The 17,398-nt window shown below is 43.9% G+C and overlaps 1 protein-coding gene across 1 annotated transcript in view; it reads left to right on the forward strand.

The window, feature by feature from the left end:
* The window catches only part of Gpatch2l (G-patch domain containing 2 like), a 46,604-nt gene that overhangs the window by 11,600 nt on the left and 17,606 nt on the right, over positions 1-17,398 (forward strand). The window contains exons 3-8 of the mRNA XM_051149607.1: positions 4,905-4,969; positions 8,867-9,043; positions 9,928-10,007; positions 13,657-13,724; positions 14,235-14,274; positions 16,553-16,638. Of these exons, the coding sequence (XP_051005564.1) occupies positions 4,905-4,969; positions 8,867-9,043; positions 9,928-10,007; positions 13,657-13,724; positions 14,235-14,274; positions 16,553-16,638 (516 nt within the window). The remainder of the gene's footprint in view (positions 1-4,904; positions 4,970-8,866; positions 9,044-9,927; positions 10,008-13,656; positions 13,725-14,234; positions 14,275-16,552; positions 16,639-17,398) is intronic.

Raw genomic sequence — 17,398 nt, forward strand, 5'->3', positions numbered from 1 at the left:
TCATAGCACCATCTGGATGAAGGCGAACATAAACTCACTACCCGTTCTTGTAGCTCACAGGGCTAGTCTGGAGTTGGAGGGAGATCTGTCTCTGAACGACCTGAGTCCCAATGTGTGGTTCCAGAGCCCCCACTGCTCTGAAGCATGGGAGGAAGTAGATTGGAAGACCAGGGTGTCTTTGGTAATGCATGTAGGAGTGACATCTTTCTTTCTTTTTTCTTGGGATTCTAAAATATTTTTAAAGTCTTTGTTAAATGCACTTTTATTTAATTTGGATTTTTTGGTTTTTGGGTTTTTTGTTTTGTTTTTCGAGGCAGGGTTTCTCTATGTTGCCTTGGCTGTCCTGGACTCGCTTTGTAGACCAGGCTGGCCTCGAACTCACAGCGATCCGCCTGCCTCTGCCTCCCGAGTGCTAGGATTAAAGGCGTGCGCCACCATGCCCGGCTTTGGAAAATTTTTTAAAGCTTTAATTTTTGTAATAATCATAGTAGCCATAAATATGTGTAGTTTTAATTATACAAAAGTTGTATATAAGTGATCACTTCTTTTTATAATTCTTGGTTAGTACAAACCTGTGTGGTAACTGTAGTTCAGCTCTGTGTGTGTGTGTGCGTGTGTGTGTGCGTGTGTATGATGCATGTGTGCACTCAGATGTATACACTCCTCTCTCGCTGTCCACCTTAGTCCTTTGACTTCTCCCTGACACTGGGACTTCCTGATTTTCAGCCAGGCTCTCTAGATACTAAGCCCCACTGTATGTGCATGCCATAATTATGAAGAATGCTCCCAAGGACAGTGGGGGCATATGTACACTCAGTGAGGCCCGGGCTTCTGTCCCCAACACAGGAGGGAGAACATTGGAGCCATTGCTAAATGACTTTGAGAGTGATGCAAGATTGCCTACAGTTGAGAATGACTGCGGAAGATGTTCCTCTACTGAGATTGGGTTTTCACTTCATTGGCTCAGCTTTATTTAATAAGCGTGAATTTCAAATTGAGAAAACTAAATAAAACCAAACTGATTTTTCCCTATAGAACAAATATTCCATGGTTTAAAAACTAAAACCTGTGCTCATTTGAAATTCTCCCAAAAGTACATACAAGTCACTTTCAGAATTTGGAAAAAACCAACAGTTTAGAGACAGAAGCAGTTGATTGACTACTGTGGGTCATAATGCTGGGCTTAGAGTGATTGACTGAGACGGCGACAGGAGACGAGGGGTGTCAGAGCGGTTTATTGGGCTCATTCCTGTGATGCATGCTTATGTGGATGTGAGTACTGTGCCTAATCATCTGCTCCACTGAGAGAGCCTCTAATTACAAAGAGGCTCTGGCGGGGAGCTTAGACGGATAGACGTGTGAGAAGGCAGAGTACTACTGTGTGCGGAGGGCAAGTGATGTGTGGGTGCCAGCCACCTTCTTTTACTTCTAATAGGATATTGGTGGGAGGATCAGTCTTTAGAGGTGCTGGCTGAGGTGGCTTTCTTTACACTTCCCTTCGTTTGGATGTGCTTCAGTTGCTTTTCCAATAATACTGTAGTAATTAGATGATACAGTTGCTAGTTCAAAATTCCAGCTCTAATTTTGTGTCTCATTTAAAATGGTGATTATGCTGCTCATTGAAATATGGAGACTTTTTTTTTTTTTTTTTTTTTTTTTTAGTAGAAAGCAAAGAGAAGGATGTGGTCAGTGAGATGGCTCAGTAGGTAAAGATACTTGCTGCTAAGCCTGATGGTCAGAGTTCAATTCCTGGATCGCACATGGTGAAAGGAGAAAACCCATAGGGCCAATGAAATGGTTCAGTGAGTAGGGGTGCTTGCTGCCAAGCCTGATGACCTCAGTTCAGTCTCTGGGACCCACATAGTGGAAGACAAGAACCAGCTCCCAGAAGTTGTCCTCTGACCATCACACAAGTGCACACATGCATGCATGCATGCATACATACATGCATGTTTGCATGCATACAGACATACAAACAAAAGTGAATCAGAGAACTCACTCTCCAAGTTTTTCTCAAACCTCCTCTAAATTTCTTTTTATCCCCCTATCAATTTTTTTTACATTTTTCAGCTGTTAAAAGGAGATAGTTTTTCTAGTGTCGTGAGATTAAACTCCAGACCTGCACTGTCCCTTATTGATTGAGAAATACTTGTCTTTGGAAAGCACTCCCCTGTCTTCATATCCCTCTCCCATTATCTTTGGTTCCAGTGGTGTCTGGTAAACACCTAACAGATACCTCCTCAGTGAAACTTTGGCCTAATAGGGAGAGGGTAGGGTTTCCTCTCTTGACTTCTCTGTTGGGAGCTTTTTTATTCTCTCACAATAGGATTGTGTTGGGGGATTTGTGTACAACTTATTTGTAAAGATAATGTAGTCCTCCCTTATTTTAGAGTGGGTCTAGCAAGAGTTTGTATGTGCACTGTTGGTAGATTTGGATCTCATAAGCCCATGAGAACGGGGAGGAGAGTTCAGCTCCAGAGCCTAAACCAGGAGGCACGGAGGCCACTTGAGCCACTGTATCTTTAAGACAAGGTTGGCATCTCCTTTGTGGGCTCATCTTCCTTTTGATCTGTCTGAACTTCAGAGGACCAGTGGATGGGGGTGGGTGCAGCGTTCATTTCTCTGAACAGAAAGGTCAGAGCTTTCTCTTGACTAGTCAGAAGGCTCCTGACAAATTCTAAACACATTCAAAGGCTTAGGGACAGGAAAGAATGTTCAGGAGCTTGACCTCATTCATTCTTGAGCTTGTGGTCTACAAAGGTGCTAAAAGAAATTGTTTTTATTGAAAGGTGTCAGCCTTGGCCAGGTATGGTTAGTGCATACCTTTAACCCAGCACCAGGGAAGCAGAGGCAGGTGGATCTCTGTGAGTTCAAGGCCAGCCTGGACTCCATAGTGAGTTCCAGGACATCTCGAGTTCTGTAGAGAGACCCTGTCTCAAAAAACAAAACAAAACAAAAACTATCAGCCAGCCAGCCTGCCTGCCTATTTGTCCATCCCCTACCCTCACCTTTCCTCCCTCATCTCTTGTTTCTAGTTTTTGTTTGTTTGAGACAGGATGCCTTGTAGACAGGCTAGCCTTGAACTCAGCTGTGTAGCTGAGGAGGACTTTGAATTTCTGATCCCACTTGCTCCTCCGAGGGCTGAGATCATGTGTATCCATCCTGCACCTGGGTTATGCCATGCTAGGATTGAACCCAGGGTTTCATGTATGCTAGGCAAGCAGCCTCCACTTTGAGCGACATCTCTAGCCTCTTACAAGTTAGTTTCCAATAGAATATTAACACTTTACAATTGATTACTTTATTCAGAAAATCCTGGGTCTGATTTCTTACAAATCATAGTCTCAGGGCTGGAGAGGTGGCTCAACAGTTAAGAACACTTTGTTTCTCTTGCTAGAGGACCAGGGTTTGGTTCCAAGCACCCACATGGTGGCTTACAAGCATCCATAGCTCCAGTTCCAGAGGATCTGATGCCGTCTTCTGATCTCTGAGGATACCAGGCATACCCTGGTACATATATATAGGCAAAGCATTAGTACACATCAAAAATGTCTAATTTTTAAAAAGGCATAATCGCTGAGCAAGAAATGAACAAGGAGGGCTGTAGGACTGAACACCGTTGGCCCCAGCTCAGACAGGGACATATTTGCCTTTCAAGAAGGGACTACCATCTTGCAAGTTGTTTGTCAGTTCTTATGTGCTTTTTAGTTCTTGCTGCAAAGCGTCCACTGTTTTCCTTCTTAGCAAATTGTACTAACAATTTTTTTTAACACAGGATTAGAAAATGCCATCAGATAATACACTCATTTCCACATTGGCAGAATACTTGTATGGAATAAGTATTCTGTATGTATGTATGTATGTGTATATGTATGTATGTATACACACATACACATATTTTTTTAAACTAAGAAAATACCTAGTTCCCTTGGTCACATGGTTTCATGACGTCATTGTCATTACAGTCTCCATATAGGAAACTTTACATAAGTTCAGTTCAGGTTCTTTTGGGAATATTCTCTTGAAATGCTATTGACACATTAGAAGAAAATGTTTTATAATTGTTTTTGATTAATGGATACTCTTTGGGTCTTCCCTTTTAATTTAGAATATAAGGAGAGAATAGATTCCATATAAAAACGATCATAGAGGGATTGTGTGTAGTAATGTTTCTGGTGACTTGAAATTAGTGGAAAGATATTTGACAACTTTATGCTAAAACACCTCTTTTAATTTTTTTTTTTTAAACGTTATAACGGTGGGAACATGGTCGCCTCAGAGTAGAACTTGTAATACAGGGATCCACAAACTTTCTCTGTGGCAAACCAGACAGCCAGTACCTGAGGGCTTTGTGGGCTGTCCACTCTTTGTTGCAGATACGTGCAGAAACCCTGAGTAGTACATAAATGAGTTTGTAAGGCTGCATACCAATAAAACTTTATTTATGTATTTATGTAATTAAAAGTTAATTAAAAAAAAATTTCTACATGTCAGGAAATACTTACTTTTGGAGTCTTCTTCCAGCCACTTAAATCTGTAGAAACCATTTTGAGGGCTTCTGCATTCCCCTGCAACAGAGAATGGGCAGCTCAGAGTCCTCATGGGTCACAGCAACAGAAGAAGAAAAAAAGAGACTAGGCTAATGGTTGCTGCTCCTGTGGGCTTTCCTAACAGTGACTTTAAGCATTTTGAAACTAGTTTAGTATGTCAGAGTTTTATCATTCTTCCTTTACCTTTTGAGGGGAGAATGAATAACCTTTACTTGTGTCTGCTGTGTGAAATTTACATATCAGATTGGCTGATGGGGGGAGGTGAAGCTAGAGAGGTGATTGGGATGTTTCCATTTGAAAATGGTCTTTGAATGGACCATTGCTGAGTTCTCTTCTCTTTTTTTTCCCCTTCAGTGAAACGAGCAGTGTGTGTAGCAGCAGTGACACAGGGCTCTTCACCAATGATGAAGGACGGCAAGGTAATCTTAACATTTTCAAATTTTATTTTTTTTTAGACTCTTGGTTTTTAATTTTTAAAGTCTGTGTATACATGTGTGTCTGAATGTGTTTAAGTGCATGTGGGCGCAGTCACTCACAGAGGCCAGAAGAGGGCATCAGATCCCTTTGAGCTGGAGTTACAGGCTATTGTGAGTCACCTGACATGGGTGCTAGGAACCAAGTCCTGGCCCTCTGGAAGAGCAGCACACACTTTTAGCTGCCGAGCTATTTCTCCAGCCCCCTGCAAAGTAATTTGATTCCAGCTTTGGGACTTTGTCTCAGTGATTGATTCCGATTCTTATGGAGTAACTTATTGAAGGCATATGAGAGCCACCTGGGGAGTTGTGAAAATTTCAGATTTTTCTGAGCTGCTAGAAATGAAATAGATTTGGAGTTGGTCCTTGGAATCTGTAGGTTCTACAAGCCGCCTAAGTGGTTCTTATGTTGTAGCTTATAGCTTGAGAATCAATGATCCACAGGGTCAGAGTGTCAAGGCTAAGCTTATGAAAATATCTTTTAATTATAACCAATACTATTCTTGTACATAATTTGGGGGGGTTGACATTCTTATTTTTACTGAGGGATTTAAGTTTAAATGCCTGAAGATTATTCAGAGTCATATGAATAAATCCTGTAGTGTCCGAGGTAAATTTTAATAAGTATATTAAAAAGTCATCAAGTATCCCTACTTAAATGTGTATTTTTTTCTAAAGAAACCTTAACTGATAGCCTGTGTGTGTGTGTTTGTGTGTGTCCTTGTTCCTTGTATCAGTTACCTTTTGATTTTGTTTATTTGAGATGTTTATTAATTTTGTGTATATGAGTGTTTTGCTTACATGTGTGTAATGTGTACTACGTGTATGCCTGGTACCCCTCATAGGTCAGAAGAAGGCCTTGGATCCCTGGAACTGGAGTTATAGATAGTTGGGAGTCTCCATGTGGGTGCTGGGAACTGACCTTGTGGCCTTTGCCAGAGCAACAAGTGTTCCTAAGTACTGAGCCATCTCTCCAACCTCTGCTTTTTTTTTTTAAAATCACCTATTGAGTTATGTACTTCTTTGTGCTTTCCATTAATGCATTCCACAGCTGGGAATTATTATTTCAAAATGTTTGTTTATTTGATTTTTTTTGTATGTGTGTAGGCTCAATTTTCTTAACCAATGTATTTTATTACAACATATTAACCGAGCGTACGTCACTTATAACCAGACTAACCAAAACAATAGGAAAAGAGGATTAATGGACACAATAACAAAACCATAAGGATATCAGTTCTGAGAAACAATCCTAGGGTAATCAGCAGGATTTCTTCTGCTGGAACCTGGAGTAACCAGAACCCGGAAGCCTTCCCTCAAGCAGTTCTCTCTAGGAGCATTTCTGAAGTGGAGCGATGAACAGCCAAAACTATCCAAAGTCTCCAAAAGCCCCCGCCTCCAGTTCTGGGCTCATTTATATATCTCCTCCCAGAGTCTGTTCATGGGATCTTTTCAGCAGGCAATAATCAAGCTCCCTCACGAGGTGGTTGGTCTTCTAGTGGATTAACATCACCTGTTCTCTCACAAGACCATTCCAATCCCACACTTGGGATCATAAAAAACAGGTTTATCTCTCCTTCATATGTGTGTGTGCCTGAGTGTGTGTATGCTCACCATGAGTGAGGATGAACCTGAAGAGGTCAGAAGAGGCACGGGATCCCTGAAACTAGGTCATAGACGGTGTGAGCTATGTACGCGCTGGGAGCTGAACCCAGGTAATATGCAGGAACAGCAAGTGATCCTATCTCTCTGAGCTCTCTCTCCAGCCCTTGGAATTATTTATAGCCATGGCACCTTACACACTGCCTCGAGTGTAAGAACCCCTATTAGGTTGATAAACCCGGGTAAGTGTAAACAAGGATGCAGTGAAACCACCAACATAGACTACTCCATGGACAGAAAAAAGACTCTCTGGGGATCAAGCTGCCAAGGCTGTGTCTGGGAGAGGGAGGCAGAGAGTAGCAAAATGGCAAGAAAGCAGGAGGCTCTTGTATAGTAGTCTCACAAGGCCTCATCTCCCTCAGCGCCTCTGGCTGTCTGCTTGCTTACTTAGCTTGCTTACTTATTTTGTTTTTTTGAGGTAAGGTCTCTCTGCATAGCTCTGGCTGTCCTGGAGCATACCATGTAGACCAGACTGTCCTCCAACTCAGAGATCTTCCTGCTTCTGCCTCCCAGGTGCTGGGATTAAAGGAGTGTGCCATTGTGTCCAGTTACAAGTCCTTTTAAAAAATGTTTATCATTGGATCCTGGGTGAATTGTAAGAACCAACGTTCCCATTCTAAATTCACTGTCGGAAAACACGATGTGATGGGTTTACCTGTTGCAGTGCATGTCCTGAGAAATGCTTCTGGGTGAGAGTGGAGTGAGCCTGTCAAAGTGCGTAGAAACTAGCCATATTTACCATGTTTGCCACCTGTGTCACTGGCTGGTGAGGTGCATGTTGAGTAGTGGTCTCAGTGCTCCCCAGACCTGCTCAGCTTCATGAGGGACCTGGCTAGTATTTGGCTCAGAGCAGAGCCTCTGATAGATGTGGCCCAGCGGGCTGCATACCCTGGCATGCACCTTTCTTCCCGGCTGTCACCATTCCCTCACATCCTTCTGGTGCTCCCGATGCTTGCTGAAGCTTGGCAGCCCTTGTCTTTGAGGCAGCTGTTTGCAGCATGTGTTTCTAGTGAGACACCAATATTCACCAAAGAGCAAGTTCTGCAGTGCGTGGTAGTACTAGCTCCTACTTGTAGCACGCAGGCTCACTGCCCCTCTTGGCGAAGTCCACATTAACTTTAAGAGTCACTATTGTCCCGGGTGCTAGTGGCTGGGTGGGACCTGGTATATGTTAAGAGGATGAACTGCAGATGCTGTTGGAATAGTTTACTTTACTGTTGTAGTTGGGAGAGGGGATGAGGTCATAGACATGAGCTGCCTCTTTCTTGCCTGGCTTGTTGGCAGGGATACGCTCTAGTGGAAACTGAGGTGCTGCTACTGTAGCTAAGTGTGAGCCAAGAGGTTCAATAGATGGGTTAGCTGGGCCGTTACCATTAATGAACAACATGGCCTCAGGCAAATCACATAGCTTCTTGAAGAGCCTTAGGAGTTTTATTGCTTGTTTTGTTTATTGCTTGTTTTGGTGTTTTGTTTTGTGGTAGCTTGGATTTCTAGTTCAAAATTATTTTCTGCCCCATCAATGAGATACCAAGGTTACAACAAAGTGTAGGCATATATTCTCTACTGATCTATCATGATAAAATGTAAATATATAACCCCCTAGCAACAACAGCTAAATTTTGAATTGAGGAGCATTTATGGCTTTGAACTCTGTATCTCTATGCCATGGGTAATGATAAGGAAAGCAGTTTGCTTTTTATATGAGCCTAGCCTTTAACCGTTGAGCCATCTCTCCAGCTCAGGGGTTTGGGTTTTTTTTTGTTGTTGTTGTTGGTTTTTTTTTTTAATGGAAAATACCTTGGGCTTTGTTTGTCGGGTTCTGTGTTGAGATTCTGACATCATTTACTAGCTTAATCCCAGGCATTAGTTGCTTCACGATAAGTTGGAGCTTATAGTTCCCCTATATAGTTGGAAGAAGGAACATATTTGCCGATTTTCGACATGGATTCTAGAGGGCTGGAAGGCTGTGTCTTAGATTTTACTATTTAAATGGTGAAAACAGTCCCGCTTTCATGTGAGCTGGGTTGATGCCACAGTTTTCATCTTACTGTGTACCAAGAGGGGCTGGACATGGTCTTTTGCACCTGCCTCATCTGACAGAATCACAACTATAGCATTAAGAAACCCTCCTGACATTTAGGTTTTAACCTGATAGCTCAGGACATGATCTGTTTGCTCTAGGTGACGATGAGCAGAGTGATTGGTTTTATGAAGGAGAATGTGTCCCCGGATTCACGGTCCATAACCTTCTGCCCAAGTGGGCCCCTGATCACTGCACTGACGTAGAAGGAATGGAGTCCGGACTGGATAAGCTCTCAGATCCCATGTTCCTTTTGCCTTCCCGGCCAGCTCAGAGAGGTGAGTTTGGAGAAGCTGGAAGGTGAAGTTATGGCTTCATGTCTTGGGAAGACTCATCCTGCCTGGCTAGCACTCAGATGCCCTGGCCACCCACTGCTCTCTACTGTGGAGTTAGCTCAGGATGCAGAGGGTTCGAGGGTGAGTCTCAAAGCTCAGTTCCTGCCCTCCCCCCCAAGTCAGTCCGCACATCACCAGCGTGGACCACATTTAGGAAGCCTGGCAACACTCACTCATCCTACTGTAAAGCTGAGGTGCTACTTCTGAGTATTCATGGAAGCTGGAAAGATTGGCTCCAATAAGGAACGCGCTTTTGTGAGGACAGTCACATACAAGAAGGGATGGCATTTTTAAGAGGATGGTTTAAACAAACAAAAAGAGGATGGTTTAAAAATCCTTCTTTGGATGTATTAGTTTTAGTGATCCGATTATTTTGTACTTTGATACAAATGCTTATCTGGTCCTTAGCTTCACTTCAGTTCTAAAGTAGTAGGATGGGGTGGGAAGGGCCCATGATGGGAGGCAGAGATGTGATGATGCTTCTCTTTTAGTTAGCTCCATGCTTGTGACCAAGTCATTTCACTCTTTGGAATGTCAGTGCCATTGCCTAAGATGTGTGACAATGAATAGCTCTTTCTACACATCTCTTTAGCTGTAGAAATTTAGGACTCTCAGGAAGTAGCAATCACCCGTTATCTAGTATTTGTTGATGCTTGGTGCTCAGAGTGGCACACCTGAGCTCAGACTGCTCAGGACCAAGATATGGGCACAGTAAGCCTTTGTCAGAGAGCCTTGTGGGGATGCTGGGGTGAGGGCTCCAGGGTGCTACAGCATCTGTGTTTACTGATCTTGTACATTGAGTAATTGAGGCCTTCTTCTTTCCGCAGGGTACCATGCTCGTCTGAGTCGGTTGCCAGGAGCCGCAGCTCGGTGCCTCAGGAAGGGGCGGAGAAGGCTGGTTGGGAAGGTGACAGATATCATGGTTTCTCCAGTGCTGTGGGAAGGTGGTAGTGACTGTGGGGTTTGTGTGCTCTACTGACAGCTGAAGGCATCACAGGACTCTCTGGAGTTAATGAAACCAACTGATGTGTTCTGGGGATTAAGAAGAGTGAATGAGCATTTTGGGGATTTGAGCGGATACAAATGTGAAAGAAACGCATTGTGTCCACATAGACGTTCTGACCAAGCACGTACTCACTGCAGCTTCTACCTGGTGTAAACCTGTTGGCTTGATCTCTCTCCTGCACTTGTGACTAATTCTGTAATATTATTGTATAAGTTAAAGACCTTTTGGCTTCTTTACAGCTCCTGAATTCAGCCATGTGTCTTTATCCTAACTTGATTTAAAAGGCGAATACTAAGTGACAATGACAAACAGAGACGAACAAGCCCCCCTTTCCCCATCCCCTCACAAAATGACACTAAGCCTGCTTTGCAGAAGTCCAGGAGCTCCTCTGTGGCTCCCAGGGACATCTGTTGTTCCTTCAGTTCTGTCCTTGCAGGGCCAGCTGGGCTAAGTGCTTGCCCATTGGTTCCTCCCTAGGAGAACTTAGGTACAAAGAAGTAAGAAGTGTGTGGCATTGCCTGCATCCAAGTAGCAGAGTAAAGACTTGAACCTAGGGCAGCTCTATTTTTAAATTAAATTTGTTTTTGGGGGTGGGGATGGGGCGGTGTCTCTAGGAAGTCCAAACTGGCCTGGTACTTGTTTTGCATCCCAGACTGGCCTTCAACTTGAAATTGTCCTAACTCCCTGAATCCTAGTGTTATAGGTATGTACCTAGTGCTTGATCTAATTTGTAGTCTAGCTTTGAGATTGAGAAATAGGCTAAGGCAAAGCTTCCCTAGCCAGGCAGGGGTGCTAGGAAGAGTGTGTCAAGCATGTAGAATGCCAGGCACAAGGCTGTCTGTTTGCCAAACCATGTGTGTGGTTGTGGGTCAGAGTCATCTGGCTACAGCCTTATACTGCAGTCTGTCCAGAGAGCTGTTTTCTGAAGTTTAGGGCATGGAAAGAGAAGAGGTGAAGTTAATTTGTGTGTATTTACCATAGAGGAGGTTTGCAGGAGTCTCTTCTCTCCTTCCATCATGTGGACCCTGGGTTTGAACTCAGGTTATCAGACCTGGCAGCACGTGCCTTTACCTTCTGAGCTACCTCTCCAACCAGATTCTTATTGGTTACCTTTAAATTCCAATTCCAGTCCCTAACTAGAGGCATTTCCTCACTGGAAGAGTCACACTGTGTTTCTTTTGGCTCGCTCCATTTACAGACCATGGGCCACTCGCTCCCTGTGCTGTTTCGGGAACCTGCCCTTGACAGGGAGCGCTTCTGTGCAGATGGGGTTAAGGAAGGCAGAAGCTTCGGAGCAGAGGACAGGGAGAAGGCTTTACTTTCCCTTCTGTTGACTAGGCAGAGTGATGTCCCTGCCATCTGCTGCCTTTCTTTTTGAGCTCATATAAAGTAAGAGCCTTCTGCTTCCATGGAAGTGAGTCAGTTCATCTTGAAGGCTCTCTTCAGTGTGCCTGGGAGGAATCTGAGGTTTACTGGACATGCGGCTAATGATCTCAGGGGAATAGGGTGATATGTTCTTGTTTAATTCATCTTCATCACCTTAAAGGGAGATCTGTCATTTCTAGCAAAGGTCACCGCTCTGCCCCCCTGCTCCCCTCCCCAGTCCCTCTCCTCTCTTTCTAAACTGTAATCATAAATAATGAGTTTCATTCACAGCTCCCTGCCAGTGAGCTGCTAATTACGCAAAGTACTGCTTGTAATTTACACAGTAATAAACTGTAAATTTAAATATTACGGCATTTTAAGTTAATAATTTTTCTGCTGTAATAAATAGCTCATTTTTCATCCACCTTTTCCCATGGCCCCTCCACCATCTGTATCTCTGACCTGGAGGCACAGCCACGGGGATGAAAAATAATTGTGTGAACCCTCCACTTCGCTCCACCCCTGTTTAGAATCTGACCTCAAATTAATTTTCCAAAAGCTGGTGGTTCCACTGATGTGTGTTTCATACTCTTTAGGCTAATTCACACATATAGTTGAGTACAAACAACATCTGCCAAGATACAGATGTGTTTGAGTAATGCTGACGCTCATGCCTGTGACTTGTGTCCTCTCACCCTAACACTTACTCTTGTGCGTAGCTCTTGGTTCTGCGCAGGGTGCTGTGGCAGGTATCACTGTAAATGTGCTCACGTTAGGGGAGGGGGCGTGCCTTCGCTCTCCAGTGGAGATTGCTGGCTCGCTGTGATGCTATGGGTATGCTTTCACACTGCAGCCCTGAGAGCTGTGAATTTAAGATCAGTTTATTCATCCTTCTGCTTTTACTTTGAAATGGTGTTCAAGGCATAGAACACGGTGATCATCAGTGGTTTTTGTCTCTTGTGGCAGTAGGGATTGAACTCAGGGCTTTGTGCGTGCTAGGCAGGCACTCTCCCACTGAACTCTGTGTGTCAGTCTGTAAGTGGCACCATTCTTTAACACATAGGGATTTTGTCAACAGATACTTAGGTTTCATCAGTGAGGACTTGGTCAGTGGTCTCCTGTGGTAACAGTTCGTGGAGTTTAGTGTGCTAAAACTGGCTCCTGCTGCTGAGTGGGTGTACCCGTCCCTTCTCAGCACTTGGGAATCTGGCGCAGGAGTTCAAGGCCAGCTTTAGCTTCATAGTGAAACCATGTCTCAAAAAACCAAAAAGTGGCCGCGTGGTGGTGGCACATACCTTTAAACCCAGCACTCGGGAGGCAGAGGCAGGTAGATCCCTGTGAGTTCGAGGCCAGCCTGGTCTACAAAGTGAGTCCAGGACAGCCAAGGCTACACAGAGAGACCCTGACTCGAAAAACCAAAACAACAAAAAACAAGTGTTGAGTCTTCTGATAAAGTTTTTTTTGTTTTGGTTTGTTTTGGTTTTAACTTCTTTGTACTTTAGTACAGCATACCCACGTAAACAGTAAACAGTGTACACACATGTGGAAACATCACCTGGTATTAGTTTTATATTTTACTCACGTGTCAATTAAAAAATAAACTTAGGTCTGGAGAGAAAGCTCAAGCTGGTAAAGTGCTTTGGGAAGACTTGAGTATATTCCCCAAAACCCATGTGTGTGGCGGCAGGGGAACCCCTCAGGTGCAGTGGCATCCCTGCACTGGGGAGGTGGAGAGAGGAAGACAGCGGACGCTCCCAGTCCACACAGCCTAGACAGCCTCACCTATTTGTTAGGCATTGACTAGATGTAGACAGTGCCTGAGGAACGACACCTGAGGGGGTCCTCTGGCTTCCATACATATGCACACTTACACATGCCCATACGCTTGTACCTGCCCACACATTTACACAAGACTAAATTTAAAATAGAAGAAACCCCAAGTTCAATAAACAGTATTTATAATGGCTTCTTAAAGAATTTTCAGATTAGCAGAGAATAGCTAGATGATATATAATACTTCTAAGATTGACTTGCATAAAATAATAGTTGCTGTTGGTTTTTAAGGTTGACACAACCTTGAGGTTCCTTGGCTGGCATAGTTAGGGAAAATTGGAGCTTGGTGACAGCTTTCATTGTATATATTTGCTTTTATGCATAGATGACGCTCTTGCTCTTGTCCTTTTAGGAGACCAGCATAAGCAGTCTGGGAACTGAGAGGATAAGCCATGTCATGAGTGACCCCCGGCAAAAAGAGTAAGTGCCCAGGCTATCCTAGTCTGGTCCCTAGAGGAGAGGGAGGCAGAGATATCTAGGAAGCAGCCTATATATTAGACTGTTAGACTGCAGGGCTGAGGGAGGAGCGCTTAAAGATTAGTGGTGCTTTTTTTTTTTTTTTTTTTGGTGTTTTGAGACAGGGTTTCTCTGTATAGCCTTGGCTGTCCTGGACTCACTCTGTAGACCAGATTGGCGTCGAACTTAGAAATCTGCCTGCCTCTGCCTCCCAAGTGCTAGGCCCTTCCCCCCCACCCCTCCTACCCCCCACCCCACCCCCCACCCCCATCTAGTTCTGTCTACCTTCCATTGCTCGCTGTCCCGCTGAGGGGTACTTCAGTAAGACTGTTGTTCACACATAGCTGGCCGTCTCCTTCAGCTGCACCTCCCCAGTTCCTTCTTTGTCTTCACTTCAGTGACCCGCCTTTTGTCTTCCTCCTATTTTTCCTTTCACTTCTTTTATCGTTTTCTTTCCTGTTATTCTCTCTTTAGTTTCTGGTTACCATCAGCTGGGAAAAGAGAACGAAATCAGGTAAGATCACTTTTTGGGGGGTCATCTTTATTTTATCATTCAATTTCCTTTCCTTTAGAAAGAATAAAGCATTGGCTTCTGATTTTCCTCACATTTCTGCTTGTGCAAATGAGGTGAGTAAGATTTTCCCTGTGCCATTACTCTGATGGTTTTGAGAATTGTGTTCCTAGACTGTACAATGTGCATCTGTAAGAACTGTGGCCAGTTTCCTTCTTAGGTTCAGCTGCAGTTGTCAGTTTCTTATTAGTAATGCATTTCAAGGAGGCCTGGTTTTATTAGTTTCTTTTTCCAAGGTTTATTTTTACTTATGTGTCTGTGTGTATATATATGTGCATATGAGCACAGGTGCCTGCAGAGGCCAGAGAGCGTTGGGTCCGCTGGAGCTGGAGTTACAGGCAGTTGTGAGCTGCCCAACATGAGTGCTGAGAACAGAGCTTGGGCCCCTGGGAGAGCAATATGTGCTCTTAACCTTTGAGCCCCTTGTTATAGGTTTGAACTTTGATTTAAAGTGAAGAGTGATTCTCCTCCTCTCTGGTTTAGTTTGCCACGCCAATCCTGTACTGTGACACTCTGAGCCCCTTTTGGGGGAAGTGGCCAAGGCCTTAGAGCTGTTTCTTCTTAGTCTTCTCCCCTGGCTCCCCCTTAGGGGGCCTTGGTATATTCAGACCTTTGAGGATCTATGATTTAAAAGTAACTCTGTGTAGTGGTTGGTACTTATGTTTATCGATGTTGAAACATTTTCAGCTCAGAGGTGGGGTTCCTCACCTTAGTGAAGTTGATGAGACTGGCGGGCAAGGCTTCTCAGGCTTCGTCTTGCTCCTTAGTGGGCTGGTTGGCCATTTTGGGAACTATTCATAGCTTATTATGTTACCCAGTTCACACCTGGAAGTTCTCTGTGAAGTTGCTGGTTCACGATTAACTAGAGCAATGGAAGATGAAACCAGTGTGTATTTATGAGATGGTTTTAGGTCAAGTATTTTAGGTTATATATTATAATATACATAAGGAAAATATAATTACTGTCAAATTTACTTTGTGGAAACAGGACAAAGCTGAGTTTAAGTAATTGGTGTAAAGAAAAGTTCTAAATAAACAGTGGTGCAGGTGGTAGGCAGATACAGAAAGGGCCATGAATGTGGCTGACAAGAATTTCAGGGGACTGTAAAGCTAGAGTGTGGATCATGTTTGCTTCAGAACATGCAAAGGCAGAAGGGGACTTGTAGCCATCACTTGCTCCACAACTGTTATGTATAAGTGAGGAGCGTGCACCATGAGCGTCAGCCATTTTCTTAAAGTTGCAGAGCTGTGTCTACAGCTGAGTTTATGTTCTTTTTAAGTATGTTTCAAGTTACCACTTGAGTTATTTCAGGACTGTTTCTTGTGGGAAAAGTGAAAAGAAGGCCATAGCATAAGCAAAGTGCAGTGCTGTCCATAGTACCCCAGGTGGTCCTTAGCCTCCTCTTTGGTTTTGTAGTTTTGGTGCTGAGCATGCTGTGTTACCATGTGCACTGCACTCTCACCCCCTTTCAGTCACCTTTTAAGGTCAATAGGTGAGAAACTGAAATTACTTTATGACCTGAAAAGCAGAACTTGAGTTAGTCCTGCCAGGAGCCCTAGTATAGTAAGATAGGGAAGCTGAGCCGGACGTGGTGGCGCACGCCTTTAATCCCAGCACTCAGGAGGCTGAGGCAGGTGGATCACTGTGTGTTCGAGGCCAGCCTGGTCTACAAAGTAAGTCTAGGACAGCCAAGGCTACACAGAGGAACCCTGTCTCGAAAAAACAAACAAAAACAAAAACAACAACAGCAACAAAAGATAGGGAAGCTGCTAGTAACATCCTAGAGAGGAAGCCAGCAATGTTCAGAGGTGATCAACTTCTGGATGCACAGCAGCTCTGTGGTACTTTCAGTTAGGTGTTCTAATTCTTTACATTATACTTATACTGTGCACTAGATGTGCAGTGCAGTTGTCCCTGAAAAGATAATTTCATGCTAGCCCTCTTGGGAAAGGCCTGATACATGGTAGACGATCGCTAGGTTCCTGGTAAGTTACTGGCCTGTCCATTGAGAAGTAGTGTGTTGGCCATTTAACAGGAATAGTTTTGTTTGCTATGTGCTGGGACGTTGTGGACAGAAGGTTAGACATGCATCTTTACTGAATGATATCGATGTTCATGGCAGAAGGGTTGGATGTTGTTAAAGAGAGCATGTAGGCTGCTCTTTGGAATCAGGTCTGTTTCATTTAAGCCTTACTAAAATAATCTCATTTATCCCCACAGTTTAATCCTCTCTCTCCTCTTTACTCCCTGGATGTTCTTGCTGATGCTTCTCATCGAAGGTCTTCACCTGCACACTGCTCTGCCAGGTAATTGGCTTCCAGGGGCTACGGCTTTCTTTTGGAGAGTGTTGTATCCCTTTTCATAACACTTGACATTATACGGTATTTGTGCACAGGATCCAGTTTGTAAGTTGGTGTTCACAGATGCAGAAGCAGGCTGAGGGCTAAGGACTTTCCTATGATCACTTGGCTTGTGTGTGAATCAGTCTCAACTGTCGCCTATGTCTTCTGGCTCATATTTCACATGATTTCTGCTGCTAAAAGCTCATCTTCAAAGAACATTATTAATGTCTCTTGCCATAACCTGCAAAACCCTGCATAATCTGATTTCTGCCAACATGGCCAGCTTCCTTTCTTACAGTCCTGCCCTGCTCTGAGCGGAAAGATCTAGCAGTACCAGGGTGCTCCATTGTCTTCTATAGAATGGCAACCCTTCCTGCCTTGGACCTTTGCTCCTATTCCCTTTGCCTAGGAAGCTCTTTGAGCCCCTGGATACTTAAGCGGCCACCTCAACACCATCTGGTTACTTATTTGTTTCCACCATAGTTCTTACCATTGTTTGTAATGAGTATGTGTGTTGATTTGTTTAAGACTCCACCCCTGCCCCATTGTCTTTTTCAGTAGGATGCAAAGACCTTGTTTTAGTCCCTGATAAATCCCAGCAGGGGGGGCTGGCACTTATTAGACATTTTGTATATATTTGTCACATCTCTCTTTATGGGTTCTCTTAATTCAGGTGACACAGAGTTTGATGATAGCATTTCTTTTTTGGTTTTTGGTTTTTTAA

Source organism: Acomys russatus, chromosome 1, assembly GCF_903995435.1.
Source record: "Acomys russatus chromosome 1, mAcoRus1.1, whole genome shotgun sequence".
NCBI lineage: Eukaryota > Metazoa > Chordata > Mammalia > Rodentia > Muridae > Acomys > Acomys russatus.